Below are 18,220 nucleotides of genomic sequence, written 5' to 3'. Positions count from 1 at the left end.
GAGCGACGGGGCTGTAACCAATACGCTCCCAGGTCATCGCCATCCTGACCTCGAGACAAAAGATTCAAAAAAATGAATGCCAAAAGTAATTCCTACCCTAATTCCTGCTCTAAAGAGGCTGAAGGGACGAAGCCGGCATGCTAAACGCAGAGAAAAAACCAAGAGATGCACGTGTAATATGGCTGTCGGCTGAATGTTGAACACACAGCACTGATCAGTTCCATTAAGCAGGGATTTGATCATCTCCCCCCGTGTGCTCTCACAGCCCCGGCTTCAGATTAGATCTCTGTGAAAATGGTCAAATTTGTTTTATCTCGCCGTAATTATTTTTGATGCGGACGAGAGAGATTGGTTGTTTGAATGCGGCTTTACGAGTAAAAGAAAAAAGAAGCAGAACTGCGTTCTCCCGATGCCATTAACCTATTAGATCGTTTCGACGGAAGGCCTGTGAGCAGGAAAACAAAGCCGGACTAATACGGACTAATATTAATGTCCTTGCTAGGTGACAGAAATGGACTTTCAATGAGATCGGAAGAGAAAACCAACCAGGCAACAAAGGTTTGGAGTTTATGAATGCAACCAAAAAACAGGAAAACTAATCTCCCATGTGCTTCCAAGGAAATGTCTTCCAGAAAATCAACAATACGTTTGGTAATATATAGTTACTGCTCCCCTGGCGCTCATTTGGGCCCTAAGTGAACTGACCTCTACCATGTGGAAGTAGATGTTTCGGGTCTTTCCAGCTGCCGTTGCGCTCGGGCTGCCCCTCAACCATGTGGTGACCTTGAGTGATATTGCCTTAACCCCACGGGGGCAACTTCAACAAAACAACCGCACACACCGTCGCCCTTTCCAGAGCTGATCATCAACTCAGCCGTCGGAGATTATCCGCGTTCTCAATAATCACCTCCGTTTCCTACTTCACTCGAGTTAGGCTGTGTCACCAGATTACCGGCCCCTTCGTATCTACCTTTCCAATTACTTTTAAGAGTTTTGGATGGACAAATTTGCGCTTTCATGTCCCGTGTTAGTGGATGAGTCGCTGCTCCTGGCCATGAAAGCAGAGTTTTTAATGAGCTGGGGTGAGGTTAATTGGTTCGCTAAGATCCTCCGAGTCATGTGCCTCTATATGAAATTAAGTCCATTTCCTAGAGTTTTCCCCCGGACGTGTTTAATAACAAACACTTCAGCCCAATTTTCATTTCCCACAGAAAGTGGGGAGGTAGAAGGGGAAGGGCGGCGGAGGACGAGTTTGGTTGTTTGTGCTCGTTGCGTTTGCCTTCGCCATCCTACGCTGCAAAAACACGCTATCTGTGTTGTGTTTCTTCAAAGACCAACGGTGTAATGTCAGCTCCCATTCAGAATTAACGCAAATGTCCTGTTCCTCATAACCATAAATACAGCAGTGTTTTTCTGCAGATACCTGGAAGCTAATTACCAGCCGAATACTTTTTCTAAGGTTTGTTTGTAAAAAAATAAATAAATAAAAAACTGCAACTCCATGAAGCTGGACGCTGTATTTATGCAAGTTACTGTGGTCGCACATCTGCCATTAAAATAATACTACATGCATAAAATGTTTAATTAATCTGAAACAAACTTTTCACTTTGGGAGGTAAAAGAAACTTACGTTTTAATTATTTAAATGTCTTTTACGAAGTTGCAAAAGTATGAAAGGGAGAATTAAAGCATTGTAGCTCATCATCAAGTAACCCTAACCCTAATGTTTTAACCCGAACCCTACAGAAAAGTAGTCCCTCGAAGGTAGTAACACATCCAGGACCTAAGCCACCCTCCAATGTCTTATACAGCACCGATAATTTAACACATGCACTTCAAAACTTCTATAAAATGATTACACTTCTGCCATTTCTTTCATTTTTCTTCCAAATCAATCACTGCGGTTGACTCAACGTGGGGGGAAACCGCTGCTAAGCACACACACACACACACACACACACAAACACACACTGCGGTGCACTAATCCTCCACAAATGACTGGGGCCTTTCACTTGCTATTAGGAACTACATGATGTGAATCTGCCCAGACTAGGAGACCTTGTAATCAACACTGGTGCAAATGTGTTAAGTTCAGTGTCTCGTCGAGGGGGGGGGGGGGGGGTTCAACGGTCCTGACAGTGTAATTACGGGTTGCCGCCACAATACGGTGGCCGGTGGCGCTCAGCGCTAATTCAATCCATCTTCATTTCCGTGGGCGACGCCCCTACCATTGATGGATAGTTATCATTAGAGAGTGACAAAGCACTGAAACGACTGAGGCGGCAAAGTGTGCATGTCTGTGTGTGTGTGTGTGTGTGTGTGTGTGTGTGAACACCGGGCGCAAAGTCAAGGAGCAGGAGGATGCGTCCTCTCAGATACACACTATTGCCCCCGACAGCAGGATTATATATTGCTACTGGGATGAATACGGAGACGGAACGGGGAGGAGAACTTCGGGTCAGGCAGCGGGGGTTTGCATCTCACACACACACGCACACACACACACACAAACACACACACAAACAAACAGAATACCCACGTAGAGCATGGGTACGTGTTTGCTACAGTTTGGCTCGCTGTGACCCCGACACGCCGAGAGGCTATGGCTCAACTCACCAGCCTTTTATAGCATGCTGCTCGGACACAAACGCAAACAACCAGACAGACACACACTGACGCACGCACACACACTGACGCACGCACACACACACACACACACAGGTCTGGGCACCGTCTGCAGCCAAACACTAAACCGCAGGCTGTGATTGAGGCCCGACTGGTCTGCTCCTCTATATTTTCAGTCTATATATTCGGTCCACGCTGGGCTGTATATCTTAATTATGTGCTCGGCCTCTTTTCCTAAAAAGAAGGGGTGACGGAGTCTGCGAGTCAGTCACCGAAGCAGCAGCAGGCCACCGAAATGAGGCCCTTCCAGTATTTACGGGGCCTCCAGCCCAGCCGCTGCATCATTACATGGCTTTTAAGCTCCGGACAAAAAACACCGTGGATGCCTCGTTCCCCGCGTTTTCCGTATCGAGCCGTATGCCTTTTTCGAAACAAGTCCCGAAAACTTTTTTTTTTTTTTTCTTTCTTGGGAGGACTAACAGGCTGTGAAAGGCTGTAATGAGTAAATAGCTCAGAGGGTGGAAAGGGGGGAACAAATGGCCAGAAGAATTTTAGCACAGCGCTGTGCTCAATAAGATTATCTCCTTTTTCCTTGCGGGTCGCAGCTTTAGGGGTCACCGCCGCCTACTCTCCATCTCACACACACACGCGGGTTAGGCTTTGCCATTTCAATGACTCAATCGCATCTGGAGCTCCACATCGATTGTGCTCAGTGACCCCTGCCAAGGCCCATGCGGCGAGCGTCTGCCCCGCCTCCCCGAATTAGACCCACGTTTCGGAAACGGGAGCCGACATCCTGGTCGCCCCGTGTCCGTCAACCAGGAGGTGGTGCTGCTGGGATGTCGAGCGCAACCTCGTCTTTTTTTTTTTTTTTTTTTGCTTATACTGCTGAAAAGCAGACAGGGATTTGTTTGGCGGAGGTTTTTTTTTTCTTTCATAATAACGGGGATTTAAAAGGCTTTTTCTGACACCTAGAGTTGTAGACACGTCCTCAAAGACACAGACGCACTCTGTTTTACTGTCGGTGTCGATTTACCGGCAGGGAGCGCGCCGAGGTTCACAGTCAGGTGACGCCGCCTGCTTGAATGCATAAGATTCTCAGACTTGTGAGCTCTTGTTCCGTTGGCTCGGCGCGAGGAATGAACGGTTGCTACATCCCTCCGACCTCAGCGCACATACACCCATGCAATTACATTTCATGCTTGCTCATGCACATTCCTCCCAGCGCTGTTATATAGACTCGCATGTATACCGTGCATTTACACAACATTTTTGGACGCATGCACAGTGGGCGTGAGCTCGGCGGCCAATGCGCTGCTGTAGACTAGGCTGGCCTGCTCGCAGACCCTGCAGTTTGTTTAGCAACACTCCTTTTGACGACGCCCGAAGGGTGCAATTAAGCCCAATTAGAGCCTGTCGGTTTTATTAAGAGGCACAGACTGGCCAGGCTCGGGGGCAGTGAGGGTAGGGGAGGAGGGGGGGAGGAGAGTCTGCAGCACCGAGCCACTGCTCCTCTTGAGGAGGCAAGCGCCACTGAAGGGGGAAACCGGTGTAAATATGCTGCATGCCAACCGAACGGATACTAAACAGAAATGACAGCTGCGACAGACGAAATGACTAACCGGTGCTACCGGTGTCGGACTCGGAAACAAAGATTTTGCCAAGGGGGGGCCGGATGAAGTCTTCACAACCAGGTCAGGTTCTGCAGGGAACCTCGGGTGCTCTCAGTTCAAATACCTTTATGATGCCACATAAACGCTTCTTTAAAGGACAGTTTTGGGGATCAGAGAACCTGAAGGGGATCAATGGATGACAAAACCAACTAGTCTATAAATACTCACTGGCTGCAGTGAATGCAGACATGTGTGGATGCAGATGTCACAAAGCATTTTCGGAAGGGGAGGGGAGGGGGGGGGGCTGTGTAGTTATGTGAGCCTGCCCTGATACATTAGTGTGGTTGTGAATAGAGTAATACAGCTGGCTTGGAACAAAAAAACCCAGCATCTCTTTCATCAGCGAATCAAAAAAAAAAAAAAAGGACGCAAATGAATGTATCATTCCCTCACAATTCCTTTTCCGTCGACCCCTCGACAGAGATGTTTACAGATAGCTATCATTCCCCCTCTTTTTCACATTTGTGCTTGGACACGTTTCAAAAGACCGGGCCTTTTCATCTCCCCTCTCGCTGTGAGGAAATTTGCTCCTTAATGGCTTTCAAAACAGGAAGCGCAGACAATAAAAGAAGGGAGAAGTGAGAAAAACGCTCCGCTCCCCAGTCATCCCCCCCCCCCCTCCCCGCTCCCCTTCAGTCGACGCATCCTTTGCGGCGCTGAGTGCTGCAGCACGCCGCCGCTGTGCCAAGGTGCCAACTGTGCCAGTCACACTGACCTCCATCTGCAGGCAACTTGATACCATCTCTCTCAAACCGCCAGCGTACTCCCACTGAATGGGTTCGCTCAGTCACAGTGAAGCCTGAATGCCATTCAAGGCTCAGGCTTCGGGAATTGTGTTTCGAGTTTGTGCGCCATTGTGTTCTTTGTTCACAGCTGCTGTGTAAAAAAAAAAAAAAAAAAAAAAAAAAAGAGAGAAAAAAATCCTTTATCGCTAAACTGAATACTAAAATGTATTCGGAGGAATGCACACAGGAATACATTACTACCAATGTGCAAATCATTTGACTATCAGGCAAATTAAAGCAGATTTTTCACAAGTCTTTGTCGATGACCCCCAGAAGCGTAAGGTCGAACTGCTGTGGACCGGCTCAAATTACGACTTAAAGGCTCTCTCCTGCGAAAGAATACCAGGCGTACTATTTTAATAGTATATGTAGGTGTCTGTTTACTCATGTTGTATTCATAATTCCGCCTCCTGCAGGGCATCTGTGTCCACTGAGTGCCCTTGAACATGCCATGAGTACTCTTTCTGCGCCTCAACTAAAAAGAGACCTGAAAGACAGCTACACACGCTTCCGCACAGTTGGATAAAACAAACCTTAACCACACAACTCAACCTCACCAAAGAACTTGCTTTTCCTTTTTTTTTTTTCAAAAAGATGTTCAGAAGAGCGTTTTTTTTTTCCCTCTCCCTCTACTCGTCTTTGTTTTTTCTCTCCCTGGGTAAAACAAATGCATCATTTTTCAGTAAAAAAGAAAATGATATATATAATCTTTACTCCCTCCTCTCCCTCCCATTGTGCCGTTTCCGTGTATGGAAGCGTTACCTCCCATTGATTTTCTCCCTACCAGGGCCCTGCCCAACATGAGCTGCTTCCTCGCTGGTGTCATCTCCTTGTGCCGTTCTCCTTTTAACCGCCTTTTACTCTCGTGGCATAATGTGCAACTGCCAAACGGGCATTCGGGAAGTGGGGGGGGGGGGACTGAAACATGTGCTCAAAAGTTTCAGCTATTGATTTCTTTTTGATGCAGATGGGGGAGAAAAGAAGAAAAAAAAAAAAACGATTCAAAGCTGCGGAGAGCCTTTTTGATCAGCGCTACAGTCGAGCTGCTCCGTAACGCTGCTTGGATCGTGTGAGTTTGTCTGTGCAGTACGTTGATTGGTTATGCATTGTGTTGGGGTTTCAGCCTCTGATTCGGCGCGGTCAGAAGGCTTATTAAATATAATGACCGACATGCACTCCGGTCAAGGCTTCCCCGGCGCGCTCGCATCATTAATGTGCGCAATCGCCTGGAGAAATTGTCAATTCCTGTTGGAGATTGTGGAATTGAGCAGATTAGGCCTACGGCTTCATCACAGAACACAAAAAAATAATAAAAAAGAAGAAATCGCAGGCTTGTTGTGAGAAAACACAAAGATGGGCAGGACTACTCAAGAGGGTTGGCAGGTTTGCAGAGCCGAGGAAGAGGGAACTGAAATGTGCAGCACAATAAATGAGGTAACAGTTAGAGTGATATATGTCGGGAATATTTCCAAAAAATCGATTTCGCCCAGGACAGGATGCTGAAATCAAAAGGCACCAGAGAGCAGAAATCCAGAGATGGAAAGGGGGAAAAGCTAGCTGGAGTATTTTCTAGCCACTGCAGCTCCAGCTCCAGCTCTCTGCTCTGCCGGCCCTCTGTGATGTGTGGCTGTGTCCACTGGGGGCTACAATTAGCCCATCAAACTCATTCCAGCCGGGAATCCACACCGCCTCTCCAATCCCCTTCTCTGGCTCTCCGAAGCCCGCGCTCCTCCAAAGAGACAGGCAACTTGTAAGACTCGGGGAGGTAGCCTTTGAAGTGCCAGGTTCTGCCGAGGCCTCCCATTTTGCTCATATCAAGGCTGAGGAGGTACAACAATTGAAATGGCGGGAGAGGCAGGCTGACACCGCGGTACGCCGCTCCTGTGCCACGTGCACCCGGGACCCCGGCCCTCACAGGTAGGGGGAGCGACATATCAGTTCCCACGGTGACTGGCAACGCACATATCAGTTGACTTCTTTATGCCAACTGCTGTAAATCCGTCACGTGGCTTCTCCTGGCTTCCGATTGGCCGGATTCCTTATTGTCTGGTATGAATACGACTTGCAGTCCTAGTTTTATTATGAGCCCAGCATTTACAAGTTGTTAAGCTCTTCTGTGATTTAGTTCTGTTGGCGGTTTTATTCCAACAACATGAAGGAAGCAAATGTCTTAAATCGAAGTAAGATACACTTAAACACTATGAAAAAAATATATACATATTTGGTCTGGAGAAACCCCCCCCCGACACCGGGACCTCGTCTCAAGAGGTCCCATGTTGTGTCCAGACCCCAAACTGAAGGAAACTGCCTTACGTTGTGTAAGACACAGCTCCATGTCTGTCTCTGCACCAGCGGGGCTCAGTGGCAGACAGCCAGGTAATTACACAGCATTGACTACCAGCCCACTGCCACACACACACACACACACACACACACACACACACACACACACACACACACACACACACACACACACACACACACACACACACACACACACACACACACACACACACACACACACACACACACACACACACTTATTTGTGAGTATACAAATCACACAAACACATGACATCTTTCTCCTGTTCTCTCCTCCTCACTCTCTCTCTCACACACACACACACACACACACACACACACTCTCTCTCACACACACACACACACAGACACACACACACACACACACACACACACAAGGACCACATTATGTCAAGGAGGATTACAATGACTCTAACCTGACCCGGCTCCGCAGCTGCTCTGCCTCTGGCGAGTGAGTGTGCCTGCATTTACCATTTGAGGTTAAAAAAAAAAGAAACAGAAAACGACTGCCCACAGTTTAAACAGGTGTGTGCTTATGCAGATACGCAGCTCGAGCATGTGGTTTGCATTAGCTGCTGCAGCGGAGCCGGAGTGTGCTTCCACCGGAGCAGGAGTCAGGTCCAACATGTCATTTTAGGGGTTGGTGATCTATTCGCTTTCAATTCCCAGAATTCAGGAAATGGATATTTCCTTTTTAAGAAAAAAAATCCACCTAAGACACACATGAATGATTAAACTGCTCCGTGGTGCCGTCTGCAGATTCATCTAATAAAAATGTGGAATTGGGAGAAAACTTGCTTCCTGAAAAAGGTATAGAAATATGAAATCCAAAACCATATTGAGCATTAACCAGGTTACTATCACCTCTGTCTTATCATGTTTTACCAGCCTGGTATCATTAATTTGCTTCACTCATCAAGCTTGAACTTGAACATCCAAGTATGACATCACTATTTCTCCAAGCCCTTGCAACAGCTTAAGGCGTCCAAACACAATGGTGCATAACAGAGTCCTGACAAACTCCTGACTGACTGAATGTCAACTTCAAAAAAGCAGATATTTTAAATATCTTCAGAGCTGATTCCATCAGTTTTTTTTTTTTTTGTCATTCCTCGCTAATCCTAACTGGCTTACCACATGCTTTGAGTTAGCAGACTTTAAAATAAAAACATCAAGAGTGCAACGCTAATTCATTATGGTATCCTGATTATTTCCATTATTACAAGCGCATTAGCATTTCAAAAATCTTTTGCATGGAAGTTGTAAGAGGGAATCACTCCGCGGCTGCGATGCAGCAACAACACCGGTTGGCCAATTTATTCTGACATTACAAAAGCGCCAAAAAAGTGAGCTGGCATAAAGGCGAGTAAACTGCACCGACGAAACAAAAAGAAGTCATGCTTCAAGGAGGCAAGAGGTATTCTCTTCTTTCCCTTGTTGGTTATTCTAGACTTTATCCAAAGAAAGAATCTTGTTTAAAAAAAAAAAAATAAAAAAAAATGCAATGGATTCCAGTGAATGCCAGTGAGAATCAAGCGAGCTATTCATGCTGCCAGTTGATTTAGGCACGCCTCGCTACACACCAATCAGCCGGGCCCCGGCCTCGCCAGCCACTCACTTGTCTGCCATTCCAACACAAGATGGAGACAGTGCCAAAAGTTCCAATTAAAATATCCATTTGTGATGTCTGTGCAGAAGAAAAGAAAAACAAAAAAAAAACAAGTACCAAGCTTTTTTTTTTCTCTTCCCGATAGCGTAGGAGAAAATACAACAAAAGCTGCCAAAATTCTGTGGACAAGCCACATACTTAAGAGTTTTTCTGTCTACACAAACTAAATAAGTATGAAGAGTGTGTGTGCGGGCAGTGTGTGTGTGCACGAGGGAGGCGAGACAGACAGCGCGCGTGCGTGTGTGTGTGTGTGTGTGTGCACGGGGAGCGGGAGCGTCTTGTTATGGAGGAACAGAGCATGTTGCAGATAAGAGGGCGACGCTGTTCAAAGGGAAAGGCAGGCCGGTAAAGTGCGTGCCGATTCGACATCATCGCCTTACTGTCCCTTAATGAGCCTGGAGAGGAAGTCTGGTGTCCACGGAATCCGCTCCTGTCTCGCTCCAATCACGCCGCCCGGGCGTCTTTTTTTATTCAAATCTCTCTCGCGCACAACTGTCACACAGCCAGTCTGGCCGCGCTGTTTATCTTACTCCGGGAGGATGTTAACAAGACAAATGAATGAATAAATACACAAATAATGCGTTTAGGTAATGTTAATAATGTATGAAATGGAAGCTGCTTCTTGACAGTAGCGCTGCACTAAGGATTTCTTCCCCAACTTTGGTGACAGGCTTGTTTATTCTTTTTTTTTTCCCAGCATGCAATTCTCCGCATCTTTTTCGCAGGCGACGTCTGGCCAGTGCCACGGCGCGTCTCGCTGATGAGGAAAAAAGCGGGTCTGACACATTAGTTTCTCCCATAAAAAAAAAAAACAACAACTCCCATATACCGCCAAGATTGAGCCGTCTCTCCCTACATCCAAAAAGTATGATGATCCTCCTTAATCTCGTGGAATCCAGGTCACCTTTTCACCCCATCACACTTCCCGCCTGCTATTACATGACTGATTTCACTGACGTTTTAACAGGCCGTTCAATTAGAGTACATTTTTTGTCGGGAACGGCTGGATAAGTAAATACGAAAGCGTGTGCGCACCTGCACAGGTATGCGATGAGCAGTCAAATCGCGGCGTCACCTGCCTCAAAGAAGTGTCCCAAACTTCCAGGACTATTAGGGGGGAAAAAAACAACAAAAACAAACAAACAAACAAACAAAAAAAAAAACAGGTACGGAGGGGAATATGCTCAAAAGAAACCGACTGGGGGGAGGAAAATAAGTCTCACATCAAATTCCTTCCCTGGGCCGAGACAAAAGCAGGGCCTGGCACTCGGGCGCCGTCGACTACACACACACACACACACACACACACACACACACACACACACACACACTCAGAAGACGGAGGAGAAGAAAAATAACAACACGCACATCAATGCAGGAGCCAAACAAAAATCCCTCGAAAAAGTTCAGATAGGTCTTCAGTGGAACTGCCAAGAGGAACGAAATCAAATAAATTGGGGGGGTTAGTCTCGTTCGGGGGGCTGGCCCGACAAACCTGAAAACATTGTTTGGAATATATGAGGAAGGTGACGGAGGACGATGCTAAATGACTCAGAAAGCAGATACCCCCGTGTTTACCCTCGCAAACTCCAAAGAAAAGCCCCTCTCCTGTTAGAAACGCGGGCGGGAACAGGAAAACTGAATTCGAGGCGGCTTAAGTGCTCTCTGGAATCACTCAGCATTCCACCGCCTTCAACACACACACACACACACACACACACACACACACACACACACACACACACACACACACACACACACACACACACACACACACACACACACACACACACACACACACACACACACACACACACACACACACACACACACAGCTCAGATTTGACTGTGACAGTGTATTCATCCATAACTGTGATTTGTTCCTTTGGGGAATTTGGCGGGGCTTCATATTCTCCGCCATCTTTCTCCCCTCCAGTCCTTATCTCCAGCCGTCTCCATCACTCTCAATCACAAGCTGCTCCTACATATGTATAGAACACCGAGTCACACAACCGGAGCTGGAGCTTCTAATAAAACCTTTCGTGGTTACGACTGTTAATTGCTTTTCTGATTATTGATTGCTTTGATGTGCATGCGGCTCTTCGGAATGCTTTAATACTCGGGTCTTGATTGATCTTGGCGCTGCACTGGGAGCCCACAAGTGTCAGCAAAGGTAAGAGCAGAAATATTTAGGCTTCAAGCGTTACTCAAAGTAGTCGTGCTCCCGAATCCAGGTCAAGTTCACAACAATGCTTTATATTAAAAGTCTTATAATGGCATGTCAATGCCCAGGAGGTCTAATTTGACTTAATTAGAAAACCATAAAGTCTAGCGTAGAGCATCGACTGGATTGTGAGCTGAGGTGACGATTGGCTGCCATGATGACTTACGTCCCACACCTTAAATAAAAGTCTGAACGAAGCGGATGTCACGGCGCTCACGTACCTGCAGCACGTGAGCGCCGTTTCGCGCGATCGAAGTCGGCGACACGAGAGCCTAAAAAAAAAAAAAAAAAAAACACTACTCTAAATTCTGCGGGGCCACCCCTTGGGGATCTTCTCTAAATCACTTCACCCCGCTCTCCAAAGTTCACTTCCAAACTTCCTGGAAAAGGGAGCAGATATTTCTGCGGAATAACAAAGAGGGTTAGCGAGAGTAATAACATTGTGTTTAATCCCACACGATTCCGCCTTGCACCGGCCCGAGAACAACAAGCCGAGGGGGAACTCGCGAGAAAAAACAAACCGGCGCTCCTGCAGACAGATGTGTGTGTGTGTGTGTGTGTGTGTGTGTGTGTGTGTGTGTGTGTGTGTGTGTGTGTGTGTGTGTGTGTGAGCGGGGCCAGGCAGTGTGATCGAGTGTCTGCACTTTATCCATAACAAATGACCTACACAATATGCTTTATTGAGTGTGCACCTGAGAAGTTAAAATAAAAAGTTTACATGGGTCTCCCCCCTTTCCCTCAGCTGCCCTCCTGCCCCCTTCTTCTTTTCCCACATACCCCCCCCTCCTCCTCTTTGTGGCTAAGCTAAAACCTCAGCCCCTTCTATACGGCTGCTGGGAGGGGGGGAGAAAAAAAAGGAGGTCACGGATCGCCTTACTCCAGCCTGCCTCCGTATGGTCACAACCCCCCTCCCTCCCTCTACACCTACCAGCACCTCTCACTCAAACACTCATTCCATCACCATGGCCGAATCAGAAACTCCTCCTCCTCCTCCCCCTCTTCATTTCTTCCCTCCACTCCCACCCTTCCTGTGCCCTCAGCCCAGTGCTAATTGGTAAATCTGTTGAACCATGCCAGCCCCAACAATGAGACACCTGGAGTTCTGTCAAAACAAGTTTCCCTGTGAAACGGCCTCCAGTGTTCCTACAGTAGCGTAGGGAGTCCGTTGTCGCTCCTGATGCCGCCGATGGCGCTATCTTGGGGGGGGGGGGGGGATCTGTCGCCATGACGGGTGCACTCGACCGTCGCGACTCGTAGGAGCGGCTCGTCGGATATTAGATCATTTAACACTTCTGAACCTTGATCCTGGTTCTTAGCGGAAATGAACTATTGCCAAATCAGGATTACCACATCTCTCTTAAGAGCTTTTACTTTTTTTTGTTTGTTTTTCTTTTAAATCTCCTCGCTCCGTTCTCCGGGGGTTTAACGAGTTCACGTCGCCGTACGCAAAGAAACGCACGCAAAAGCGATAACCTGACCTGACCCAGCTCCCGACCGCCTGTCATCGACACCTCAAAGTCACGCCTCAGACGCAACCGTACTACGTATATACGCTGTAGACAAAGGTGTGTTTGTAAGACACACACGGAGAGAGACGGGCGCACCCAACGGTGATCCTGCCAGACCTCGTCAAACAAGTTCCAGCAGAGACACTTGTATGAGTGAGGGAGAGGAGGCAGGCACAAGATGACATGCTATCAGGCATGGTTGTTGTTGTTGCTTTTAATCCTGGAAGACCACGCCGTCATATTAATAACTATTTGCACGATAAAGCATGATTTACCTTCTTTCTTTCTATTTTTCATGTTATTTACTGGCAACAAAGGCCCTGCAGAGTATGCAAAAAATAAATAAATAAAAATCAACAAGCAGCTGATTAGGCAAACAACTCAAGTAGGCAATCCACTGAGCCCCGGTCGCCTCTGAGGAGATTAATAAACTGCCCTTTGGGTTTCATAACGGAAGCAAACCAGAACACGGCTTAAGGAGCAGGAAAGTCCTTTAAGTTCCACTTCACAGCAACGAAAGAGTTAAAGGGACAATGACAGAAGAATCTGGACTATTTGGAATTAGAGGCGTTACGTCACTTTAAGGTTAGGTCATCTCTGAGCCAAATCTTGTGTGTGTGTGCATGTGTGTGTGTGTGTCTTGCTGCATCTATCCGCCCGTCTCACATTCGGACAGACGCTGTCGATTAAGAAGGCAAAAACAGCTTCTCAAAAGATACACAAACAAGAGAACAGACCGCCTTTCCTCTCCCGCTGGTGGACCGTAGGGTAATTCAAACCAAATACATCCACAATGTGCTCCCGAAGCTAAAGAGGATGTTGTCATTAAACCAGTACGATCCAGAAACCAAGACCGGTTCGTCACAAGGCAAATAAAGAAGGCAAACAGAATCCTTAACACAGAGAAGTGAGTTCAAAAGCAAACAAAGCTGGAGAGGAAAACACCTCGACTCCAGCTCGGCGTACAACACTTGAGACGTACGTTACAAAATATCCCATCACCTTGATTGACATTTCACACATTAAAAACCACACCAGCAACAGAGCAGCAGCACGGGAATTACAGCACAAAGCACAACACAGCAGCATCATCATCATCAGCAGCAGCAGCAGCATCATCATCAGCATCATCATCATCATCATCACCAGAATTTAGGTTATTCATTCATCATGTTGTGTATTTGTAAAAATCATCAAGTTATCAGTTGTTAATTTGCGTGTGGAATCAGCCAAAAAAATCCAACAAGATATTTTTGGAATTCAAAGGTCTCTCACCAAATGAAATTGGTGAAGGCTCAGATCTGACTGTCCGGGGAATTCCCAGCAGAAGGGCCCCTGAAAGGCAAAGATGGACGTTCCCAAGTCACACAATTATATCAGCTCTCCATCTCTCGTTCATTTTCTCTCTCTCTCTCTCACACACAGACACACACACACACACACACACAGACAATCATAGCCGGAAACCAGGTTTTTTTTATGCAAAAGAAAACGTGTTCTCCCTGGAAATGCATCCCCTGTCTTTTGAGTTATTTAAACTACTAGCTCGTCTCTGCTGGCTCAGCGTTCTCCTGGGTGCATGTTTGGCCCCGTTATTATTAATCTGACACGGGTAGAACGGGGGAACACTGGCTCTGCACTGGTCGGTAACTGGCTGGCGGGTTGTTAGAACAGTATTTCACTTTGGTAGAACATGGCATCGCTCTGGGGGCGCAAATTTGATGATGACCCCCTCAGACGGGGTAATGAAGGGTTAAAAAGAGAGTAAGAAAGTGGCCTGGTCCCCAGAGCAGTCATGCTATTTTTTTTTTTTTTTTATGAATTAACTAGGCGCACTAAAATTGTGATTTGCTAACTTCTCTGCTCAAATGTCTTAAGAGGAAGAGGGATTTCAGAGGTTAACTACCTACTGCTCCTAAGAGCAAACAGATTCAGATCTCATATCTTTCTGAGCGATGTCAGAAGGTGATAGGGAGGACAGGAGAAGGGAAGAAAGAGGAAGAAAATAAAGGAAGGGGAGTTATTGATTTCCTAAAAGGAAGAAAAGGACACGGCAGTGGAAGTCTCAGAACATGCAGGGAAAACGCAACAGGGCGTTTAGTTTACTGAAGGGCTCTGGGTCGCCTGCTCTGCAGCGAGATCACTGGGCTCTATTTGTACTTGTGCTTGACCCCGGGGCCAGCCAGATAACTTTTTCGTAACAGCTAGACGGTGAGCACTGCGGTTGTTGGTGAAACACACTCACACACACACACACGCACACACACACACGCACGCGCACACACGTACAGATACAAATATGTATTTTTGAAATGTGCATGTCCAACACAGAGTCACACATTCCCTGGGGTAGCTTAAGTTCACAGGGGTTGTTTTACGGTCAAATAACACAGCAGGGAAAACAGACGCAATGCCCTAGAGAAATTCACACACACACACACACACACACACACAAACACACACACACAAACACACACAGACAATACAAAACAAGCTGCTGGTCACATTGACTACAGTAAAATGTTTGATGCTGCTAAACAATGTTCTTCACACATTCAATACATGAATTTGACAATTTGGATTGCGGTCGATCGGCCCCTCACGACTCATTATTTAATCAGGTAACTTGATATGTGTAGGAGCTTAAGTCGGGAAGACTCTTCCGTCATTGTTGTGGTTTTTTTTGTGTGTTGCTGACTAAGCCAACACTGAGTGGATTGTCTGTGGGAATGAGTGGCCGTCCAGACTGCCGGACAGACACAATGACCGAGGTGCTCTCATTATCATTGTCACGGTTCCCGGGGGCCTGACGCCACGTCTCGGCAGCCTCGGATTTTTGGCCCCGAGCCGATGATGTAAGCGTGACCCCCCCCCCCCCCGCCTGAACGACACGTCTTGTCTGGAGAAAGACAGTGAGCGACAGCTGACCGGCACAATGGTCTCTATCTGAGGTCTGGATCGCCTTCCCAGTTAGAACTGGGCGATACGGCTAAAATCGTAAAAAGGTTCCCATATCAATTTCTGGGAATTTAATCTAGAGATGTGAATCCTGTATTCCAAAAGTGACCACAACAACAAGTAAATAAATGTGTGCGATGTGAGCTCTTGCAGCAAAAGGTTAAGGGCGGATGGATGCATGCACAGAAAGAAGACAAAAGCGGGGGAGAGGTTATTTGGGAGAAAAAGGCTTAAAGTGCAGAGGGCAAGAGCGGCTTAAGGTCGGCATAAGTCAGGGTGGAGAAAGCCTCCTAGGTAAAGCCTGTGGACAGAGTGTGGGTGGTGCCTGCTGACCACGGGCCGCTCATTAACAGCTGAGGAGGCCATGGCATCCCAGAGTTCAGGGCGATTGTCTGGCTAACCCAGGTGCACGGCCCATTCAGACCTCAGGAAGCCCCCTTTATCCCCATTCCTCTAGAAAAAAAAAAAAAACGGACAGAGACGCCGTCCGGGAAGGGGGCCGAATGTGATCCTGGATTTCTGTCTTTTTTCCACAAACCTAGAGTAACATGCCCATCCAGTCCGTTGGCCCATTGTTGGGATCAACAGAGTCATTGTGGTGTGTCTTTTTTCTGAATGCTCGGCGAAGACGCGGTTCTGTTTTTTTTTCCTTTCTGTTTTTCTTACAATATCAAAAACTCGTCAGCTCTTTTCACAAAGCCTCGTTTCCAGTACACATTCTTCAGAGAACCAAGACTGAATGGGGGAATAAAATAAGCATGTTCAGTGGTTGTAAAGGCTAAGGTGGGAGGTCTTGCGGGGCCATAAAAAATGGCCAGATTCCATCACTTCCTCCACACTAATTACCATACACTTGGAGCGAGTGCCCTCCCTCTCTCTGCGTCCCTGTGCCCATGCTTCACTACCTCCGACACACACACGCACACACAATAACACACAGCGAGGCGCAGTTGGGAAATGGTTAACACTCCAGCCGTCCCCTGCTGCCAGTGAAAGCCCACAAAACAATGGAGACATTGTTCGAGCAGGGCTAGGCTCTAGACTCTAAGGCTGTGTGTGTGTGTGTGTGTGTGTGTGTGTGTGTGTGTGTGTGCACGTGAATGTGAGGAACGTAGTTTGTGTGTGTATATGCTCTTAACATTTGCATCTTTCTGCCCCAATTCCCAGAATGGGAAATTCAGGAAACAGGATTCAATAAGAATTACTTACTTTTTAAAAAAAAGTACTATTAGTAGTATATCTCAAACTAGAGGAGCTGTTATGTACAAAACTTAAAAAAAAAAAAAAAAAAAAAAAATTTGGTCAAATGACTGTGTGATGAGATGTTTTTAATACCTTTCAGCCAAATGATGTCATGATGAAATTACCAACAACAACTCCTGCTGAGTCCTTTACTGCACTGTTGTTGATGCTGTCAACACACGCACACTTTAAGTAGTTAAGTAGTCTAAAATTACAAAACAGTCTGGTATGCTGCGTTACTAGGAGAATGCAATAACCACCAAATAAATGTGTCAATAAACCAGCTTTTTTAGCTACTTCCTGCTCAGCGTCCACAAAGTCTCTCCCGACACCACAGCGTCCAGTTAAATTAATCTGAATGAAAAAGTTGACAAAGTAAAAGGACTTTGTTTGTATGATCTTCCCCTCAGGAGCCGTGTGTGGCATAAAAAATGCTGCTTGGACGCCCTCCCTCAAAAAATACACATCAATAGGCGGATAAATATTGAATAACTTTCAGCCAATGGCGTAAAAGTTCAGCGGCGGCAGGTTTTTGAGGCTGCCTGCGGGGCGGTCAGGCGCTTCAAAGGGTCCTGCGTGGCCCCCCTTTGAGGGCATGGTAAACAGGGGCATACAGCGTGCCCTCGGAACGACCGGCCTGCGTGAGGTCACTTCCTCTTTTCTCGGCCGATCCTCCAGTATTCTGCCTCGACTCCGCCCCCCCGTCCAACTCCTCAGCCACAACTTTCAAACAGGCTTTCTCTGCAGCCATCTTTCCCCTCTATCTCTCGCTATCGTCCTATTGTTGTTTCAACTGTCTCAGGGTCACTCGGGCTTCAGACTGCCGCTATCTAGCCGGCCAATCCGACGGCTTCTTATCACTGCCGATGCAGCCCGCTAGCCAGGGAGGGATCAAGGTGCCTGAGTGTTTCTTCGCATTCGTAAACAAAAAGAAACTACCGTTTAAAGGCCGATTTATTGATAAGGGGAACACGTCGTGGAAAACGCGGGGCCTACATCTTCTGGTACGGGGGGGTAAAAAAAAGAAAAAGGAAAAAGCTTGACTGATTGAGTGACACCAGCGGGAGTCCGTGTGGGGTTATCGCCGGCATGCACAATGCTGTCCACGGCAATCTGTCTTTTCTATATGTACAACAGCCGGTATGATGCAAACCAGGGAAACATTCAATCACACCTCCCCTCTCCATCAGAGGTGGATGCTGGAGCAGGATGGC

At 47.1% G+C, this 18,220-nt stretch overlaps 1 protein-coding gene across 14 annotated transcripts in view; it reads right to left on the bottom strand.

The window, feature by feature from the left end:
- The window catches only part of tcf7l2 (transcription factor 7 like 2), an 85,705-nt gene that overhangs the window by 34,709 nt on the left and 32,776 nt on the right, over positions 1 to 18,220 (bottom strand). For 9 of the 14 annotated variants that reach the window (XM_084040581.1, XM_084040585.1, XM_084040575.1 and 6 more), the window contains exon 5: positions 14,082 to 14,141. The exons of the other annotated variants lie outside the window; for them this stretch is intronic. In XM_084040581.1, the coding sequence (XP_083896707.1) occupies positions 14,082 to 14,141 (60 nt within the window). The remainder of the gene's footprint in view (positions 1 to 14,081; positions 14,142 to 18,220) is intronic. 14 annotated transcript variants of the gene reach the window in all.

Source organism: Eutrigla gurnardus, assembly GCF_963514095.1.
Source record: "Eutrigla gurnardus genome assembly, chromosome: 22".
NCBI lineage: Eukaryota > Metazoa > Chordata > Actinopteri > Perciformes > Triglidae > Eutrigla > Eutrigla gurnardus.
The sequence above is the reverse complement of the archived record's forward strand: the minus strand, read 5'-3'. Positions and strand labels throughout refer to the sequence as shown.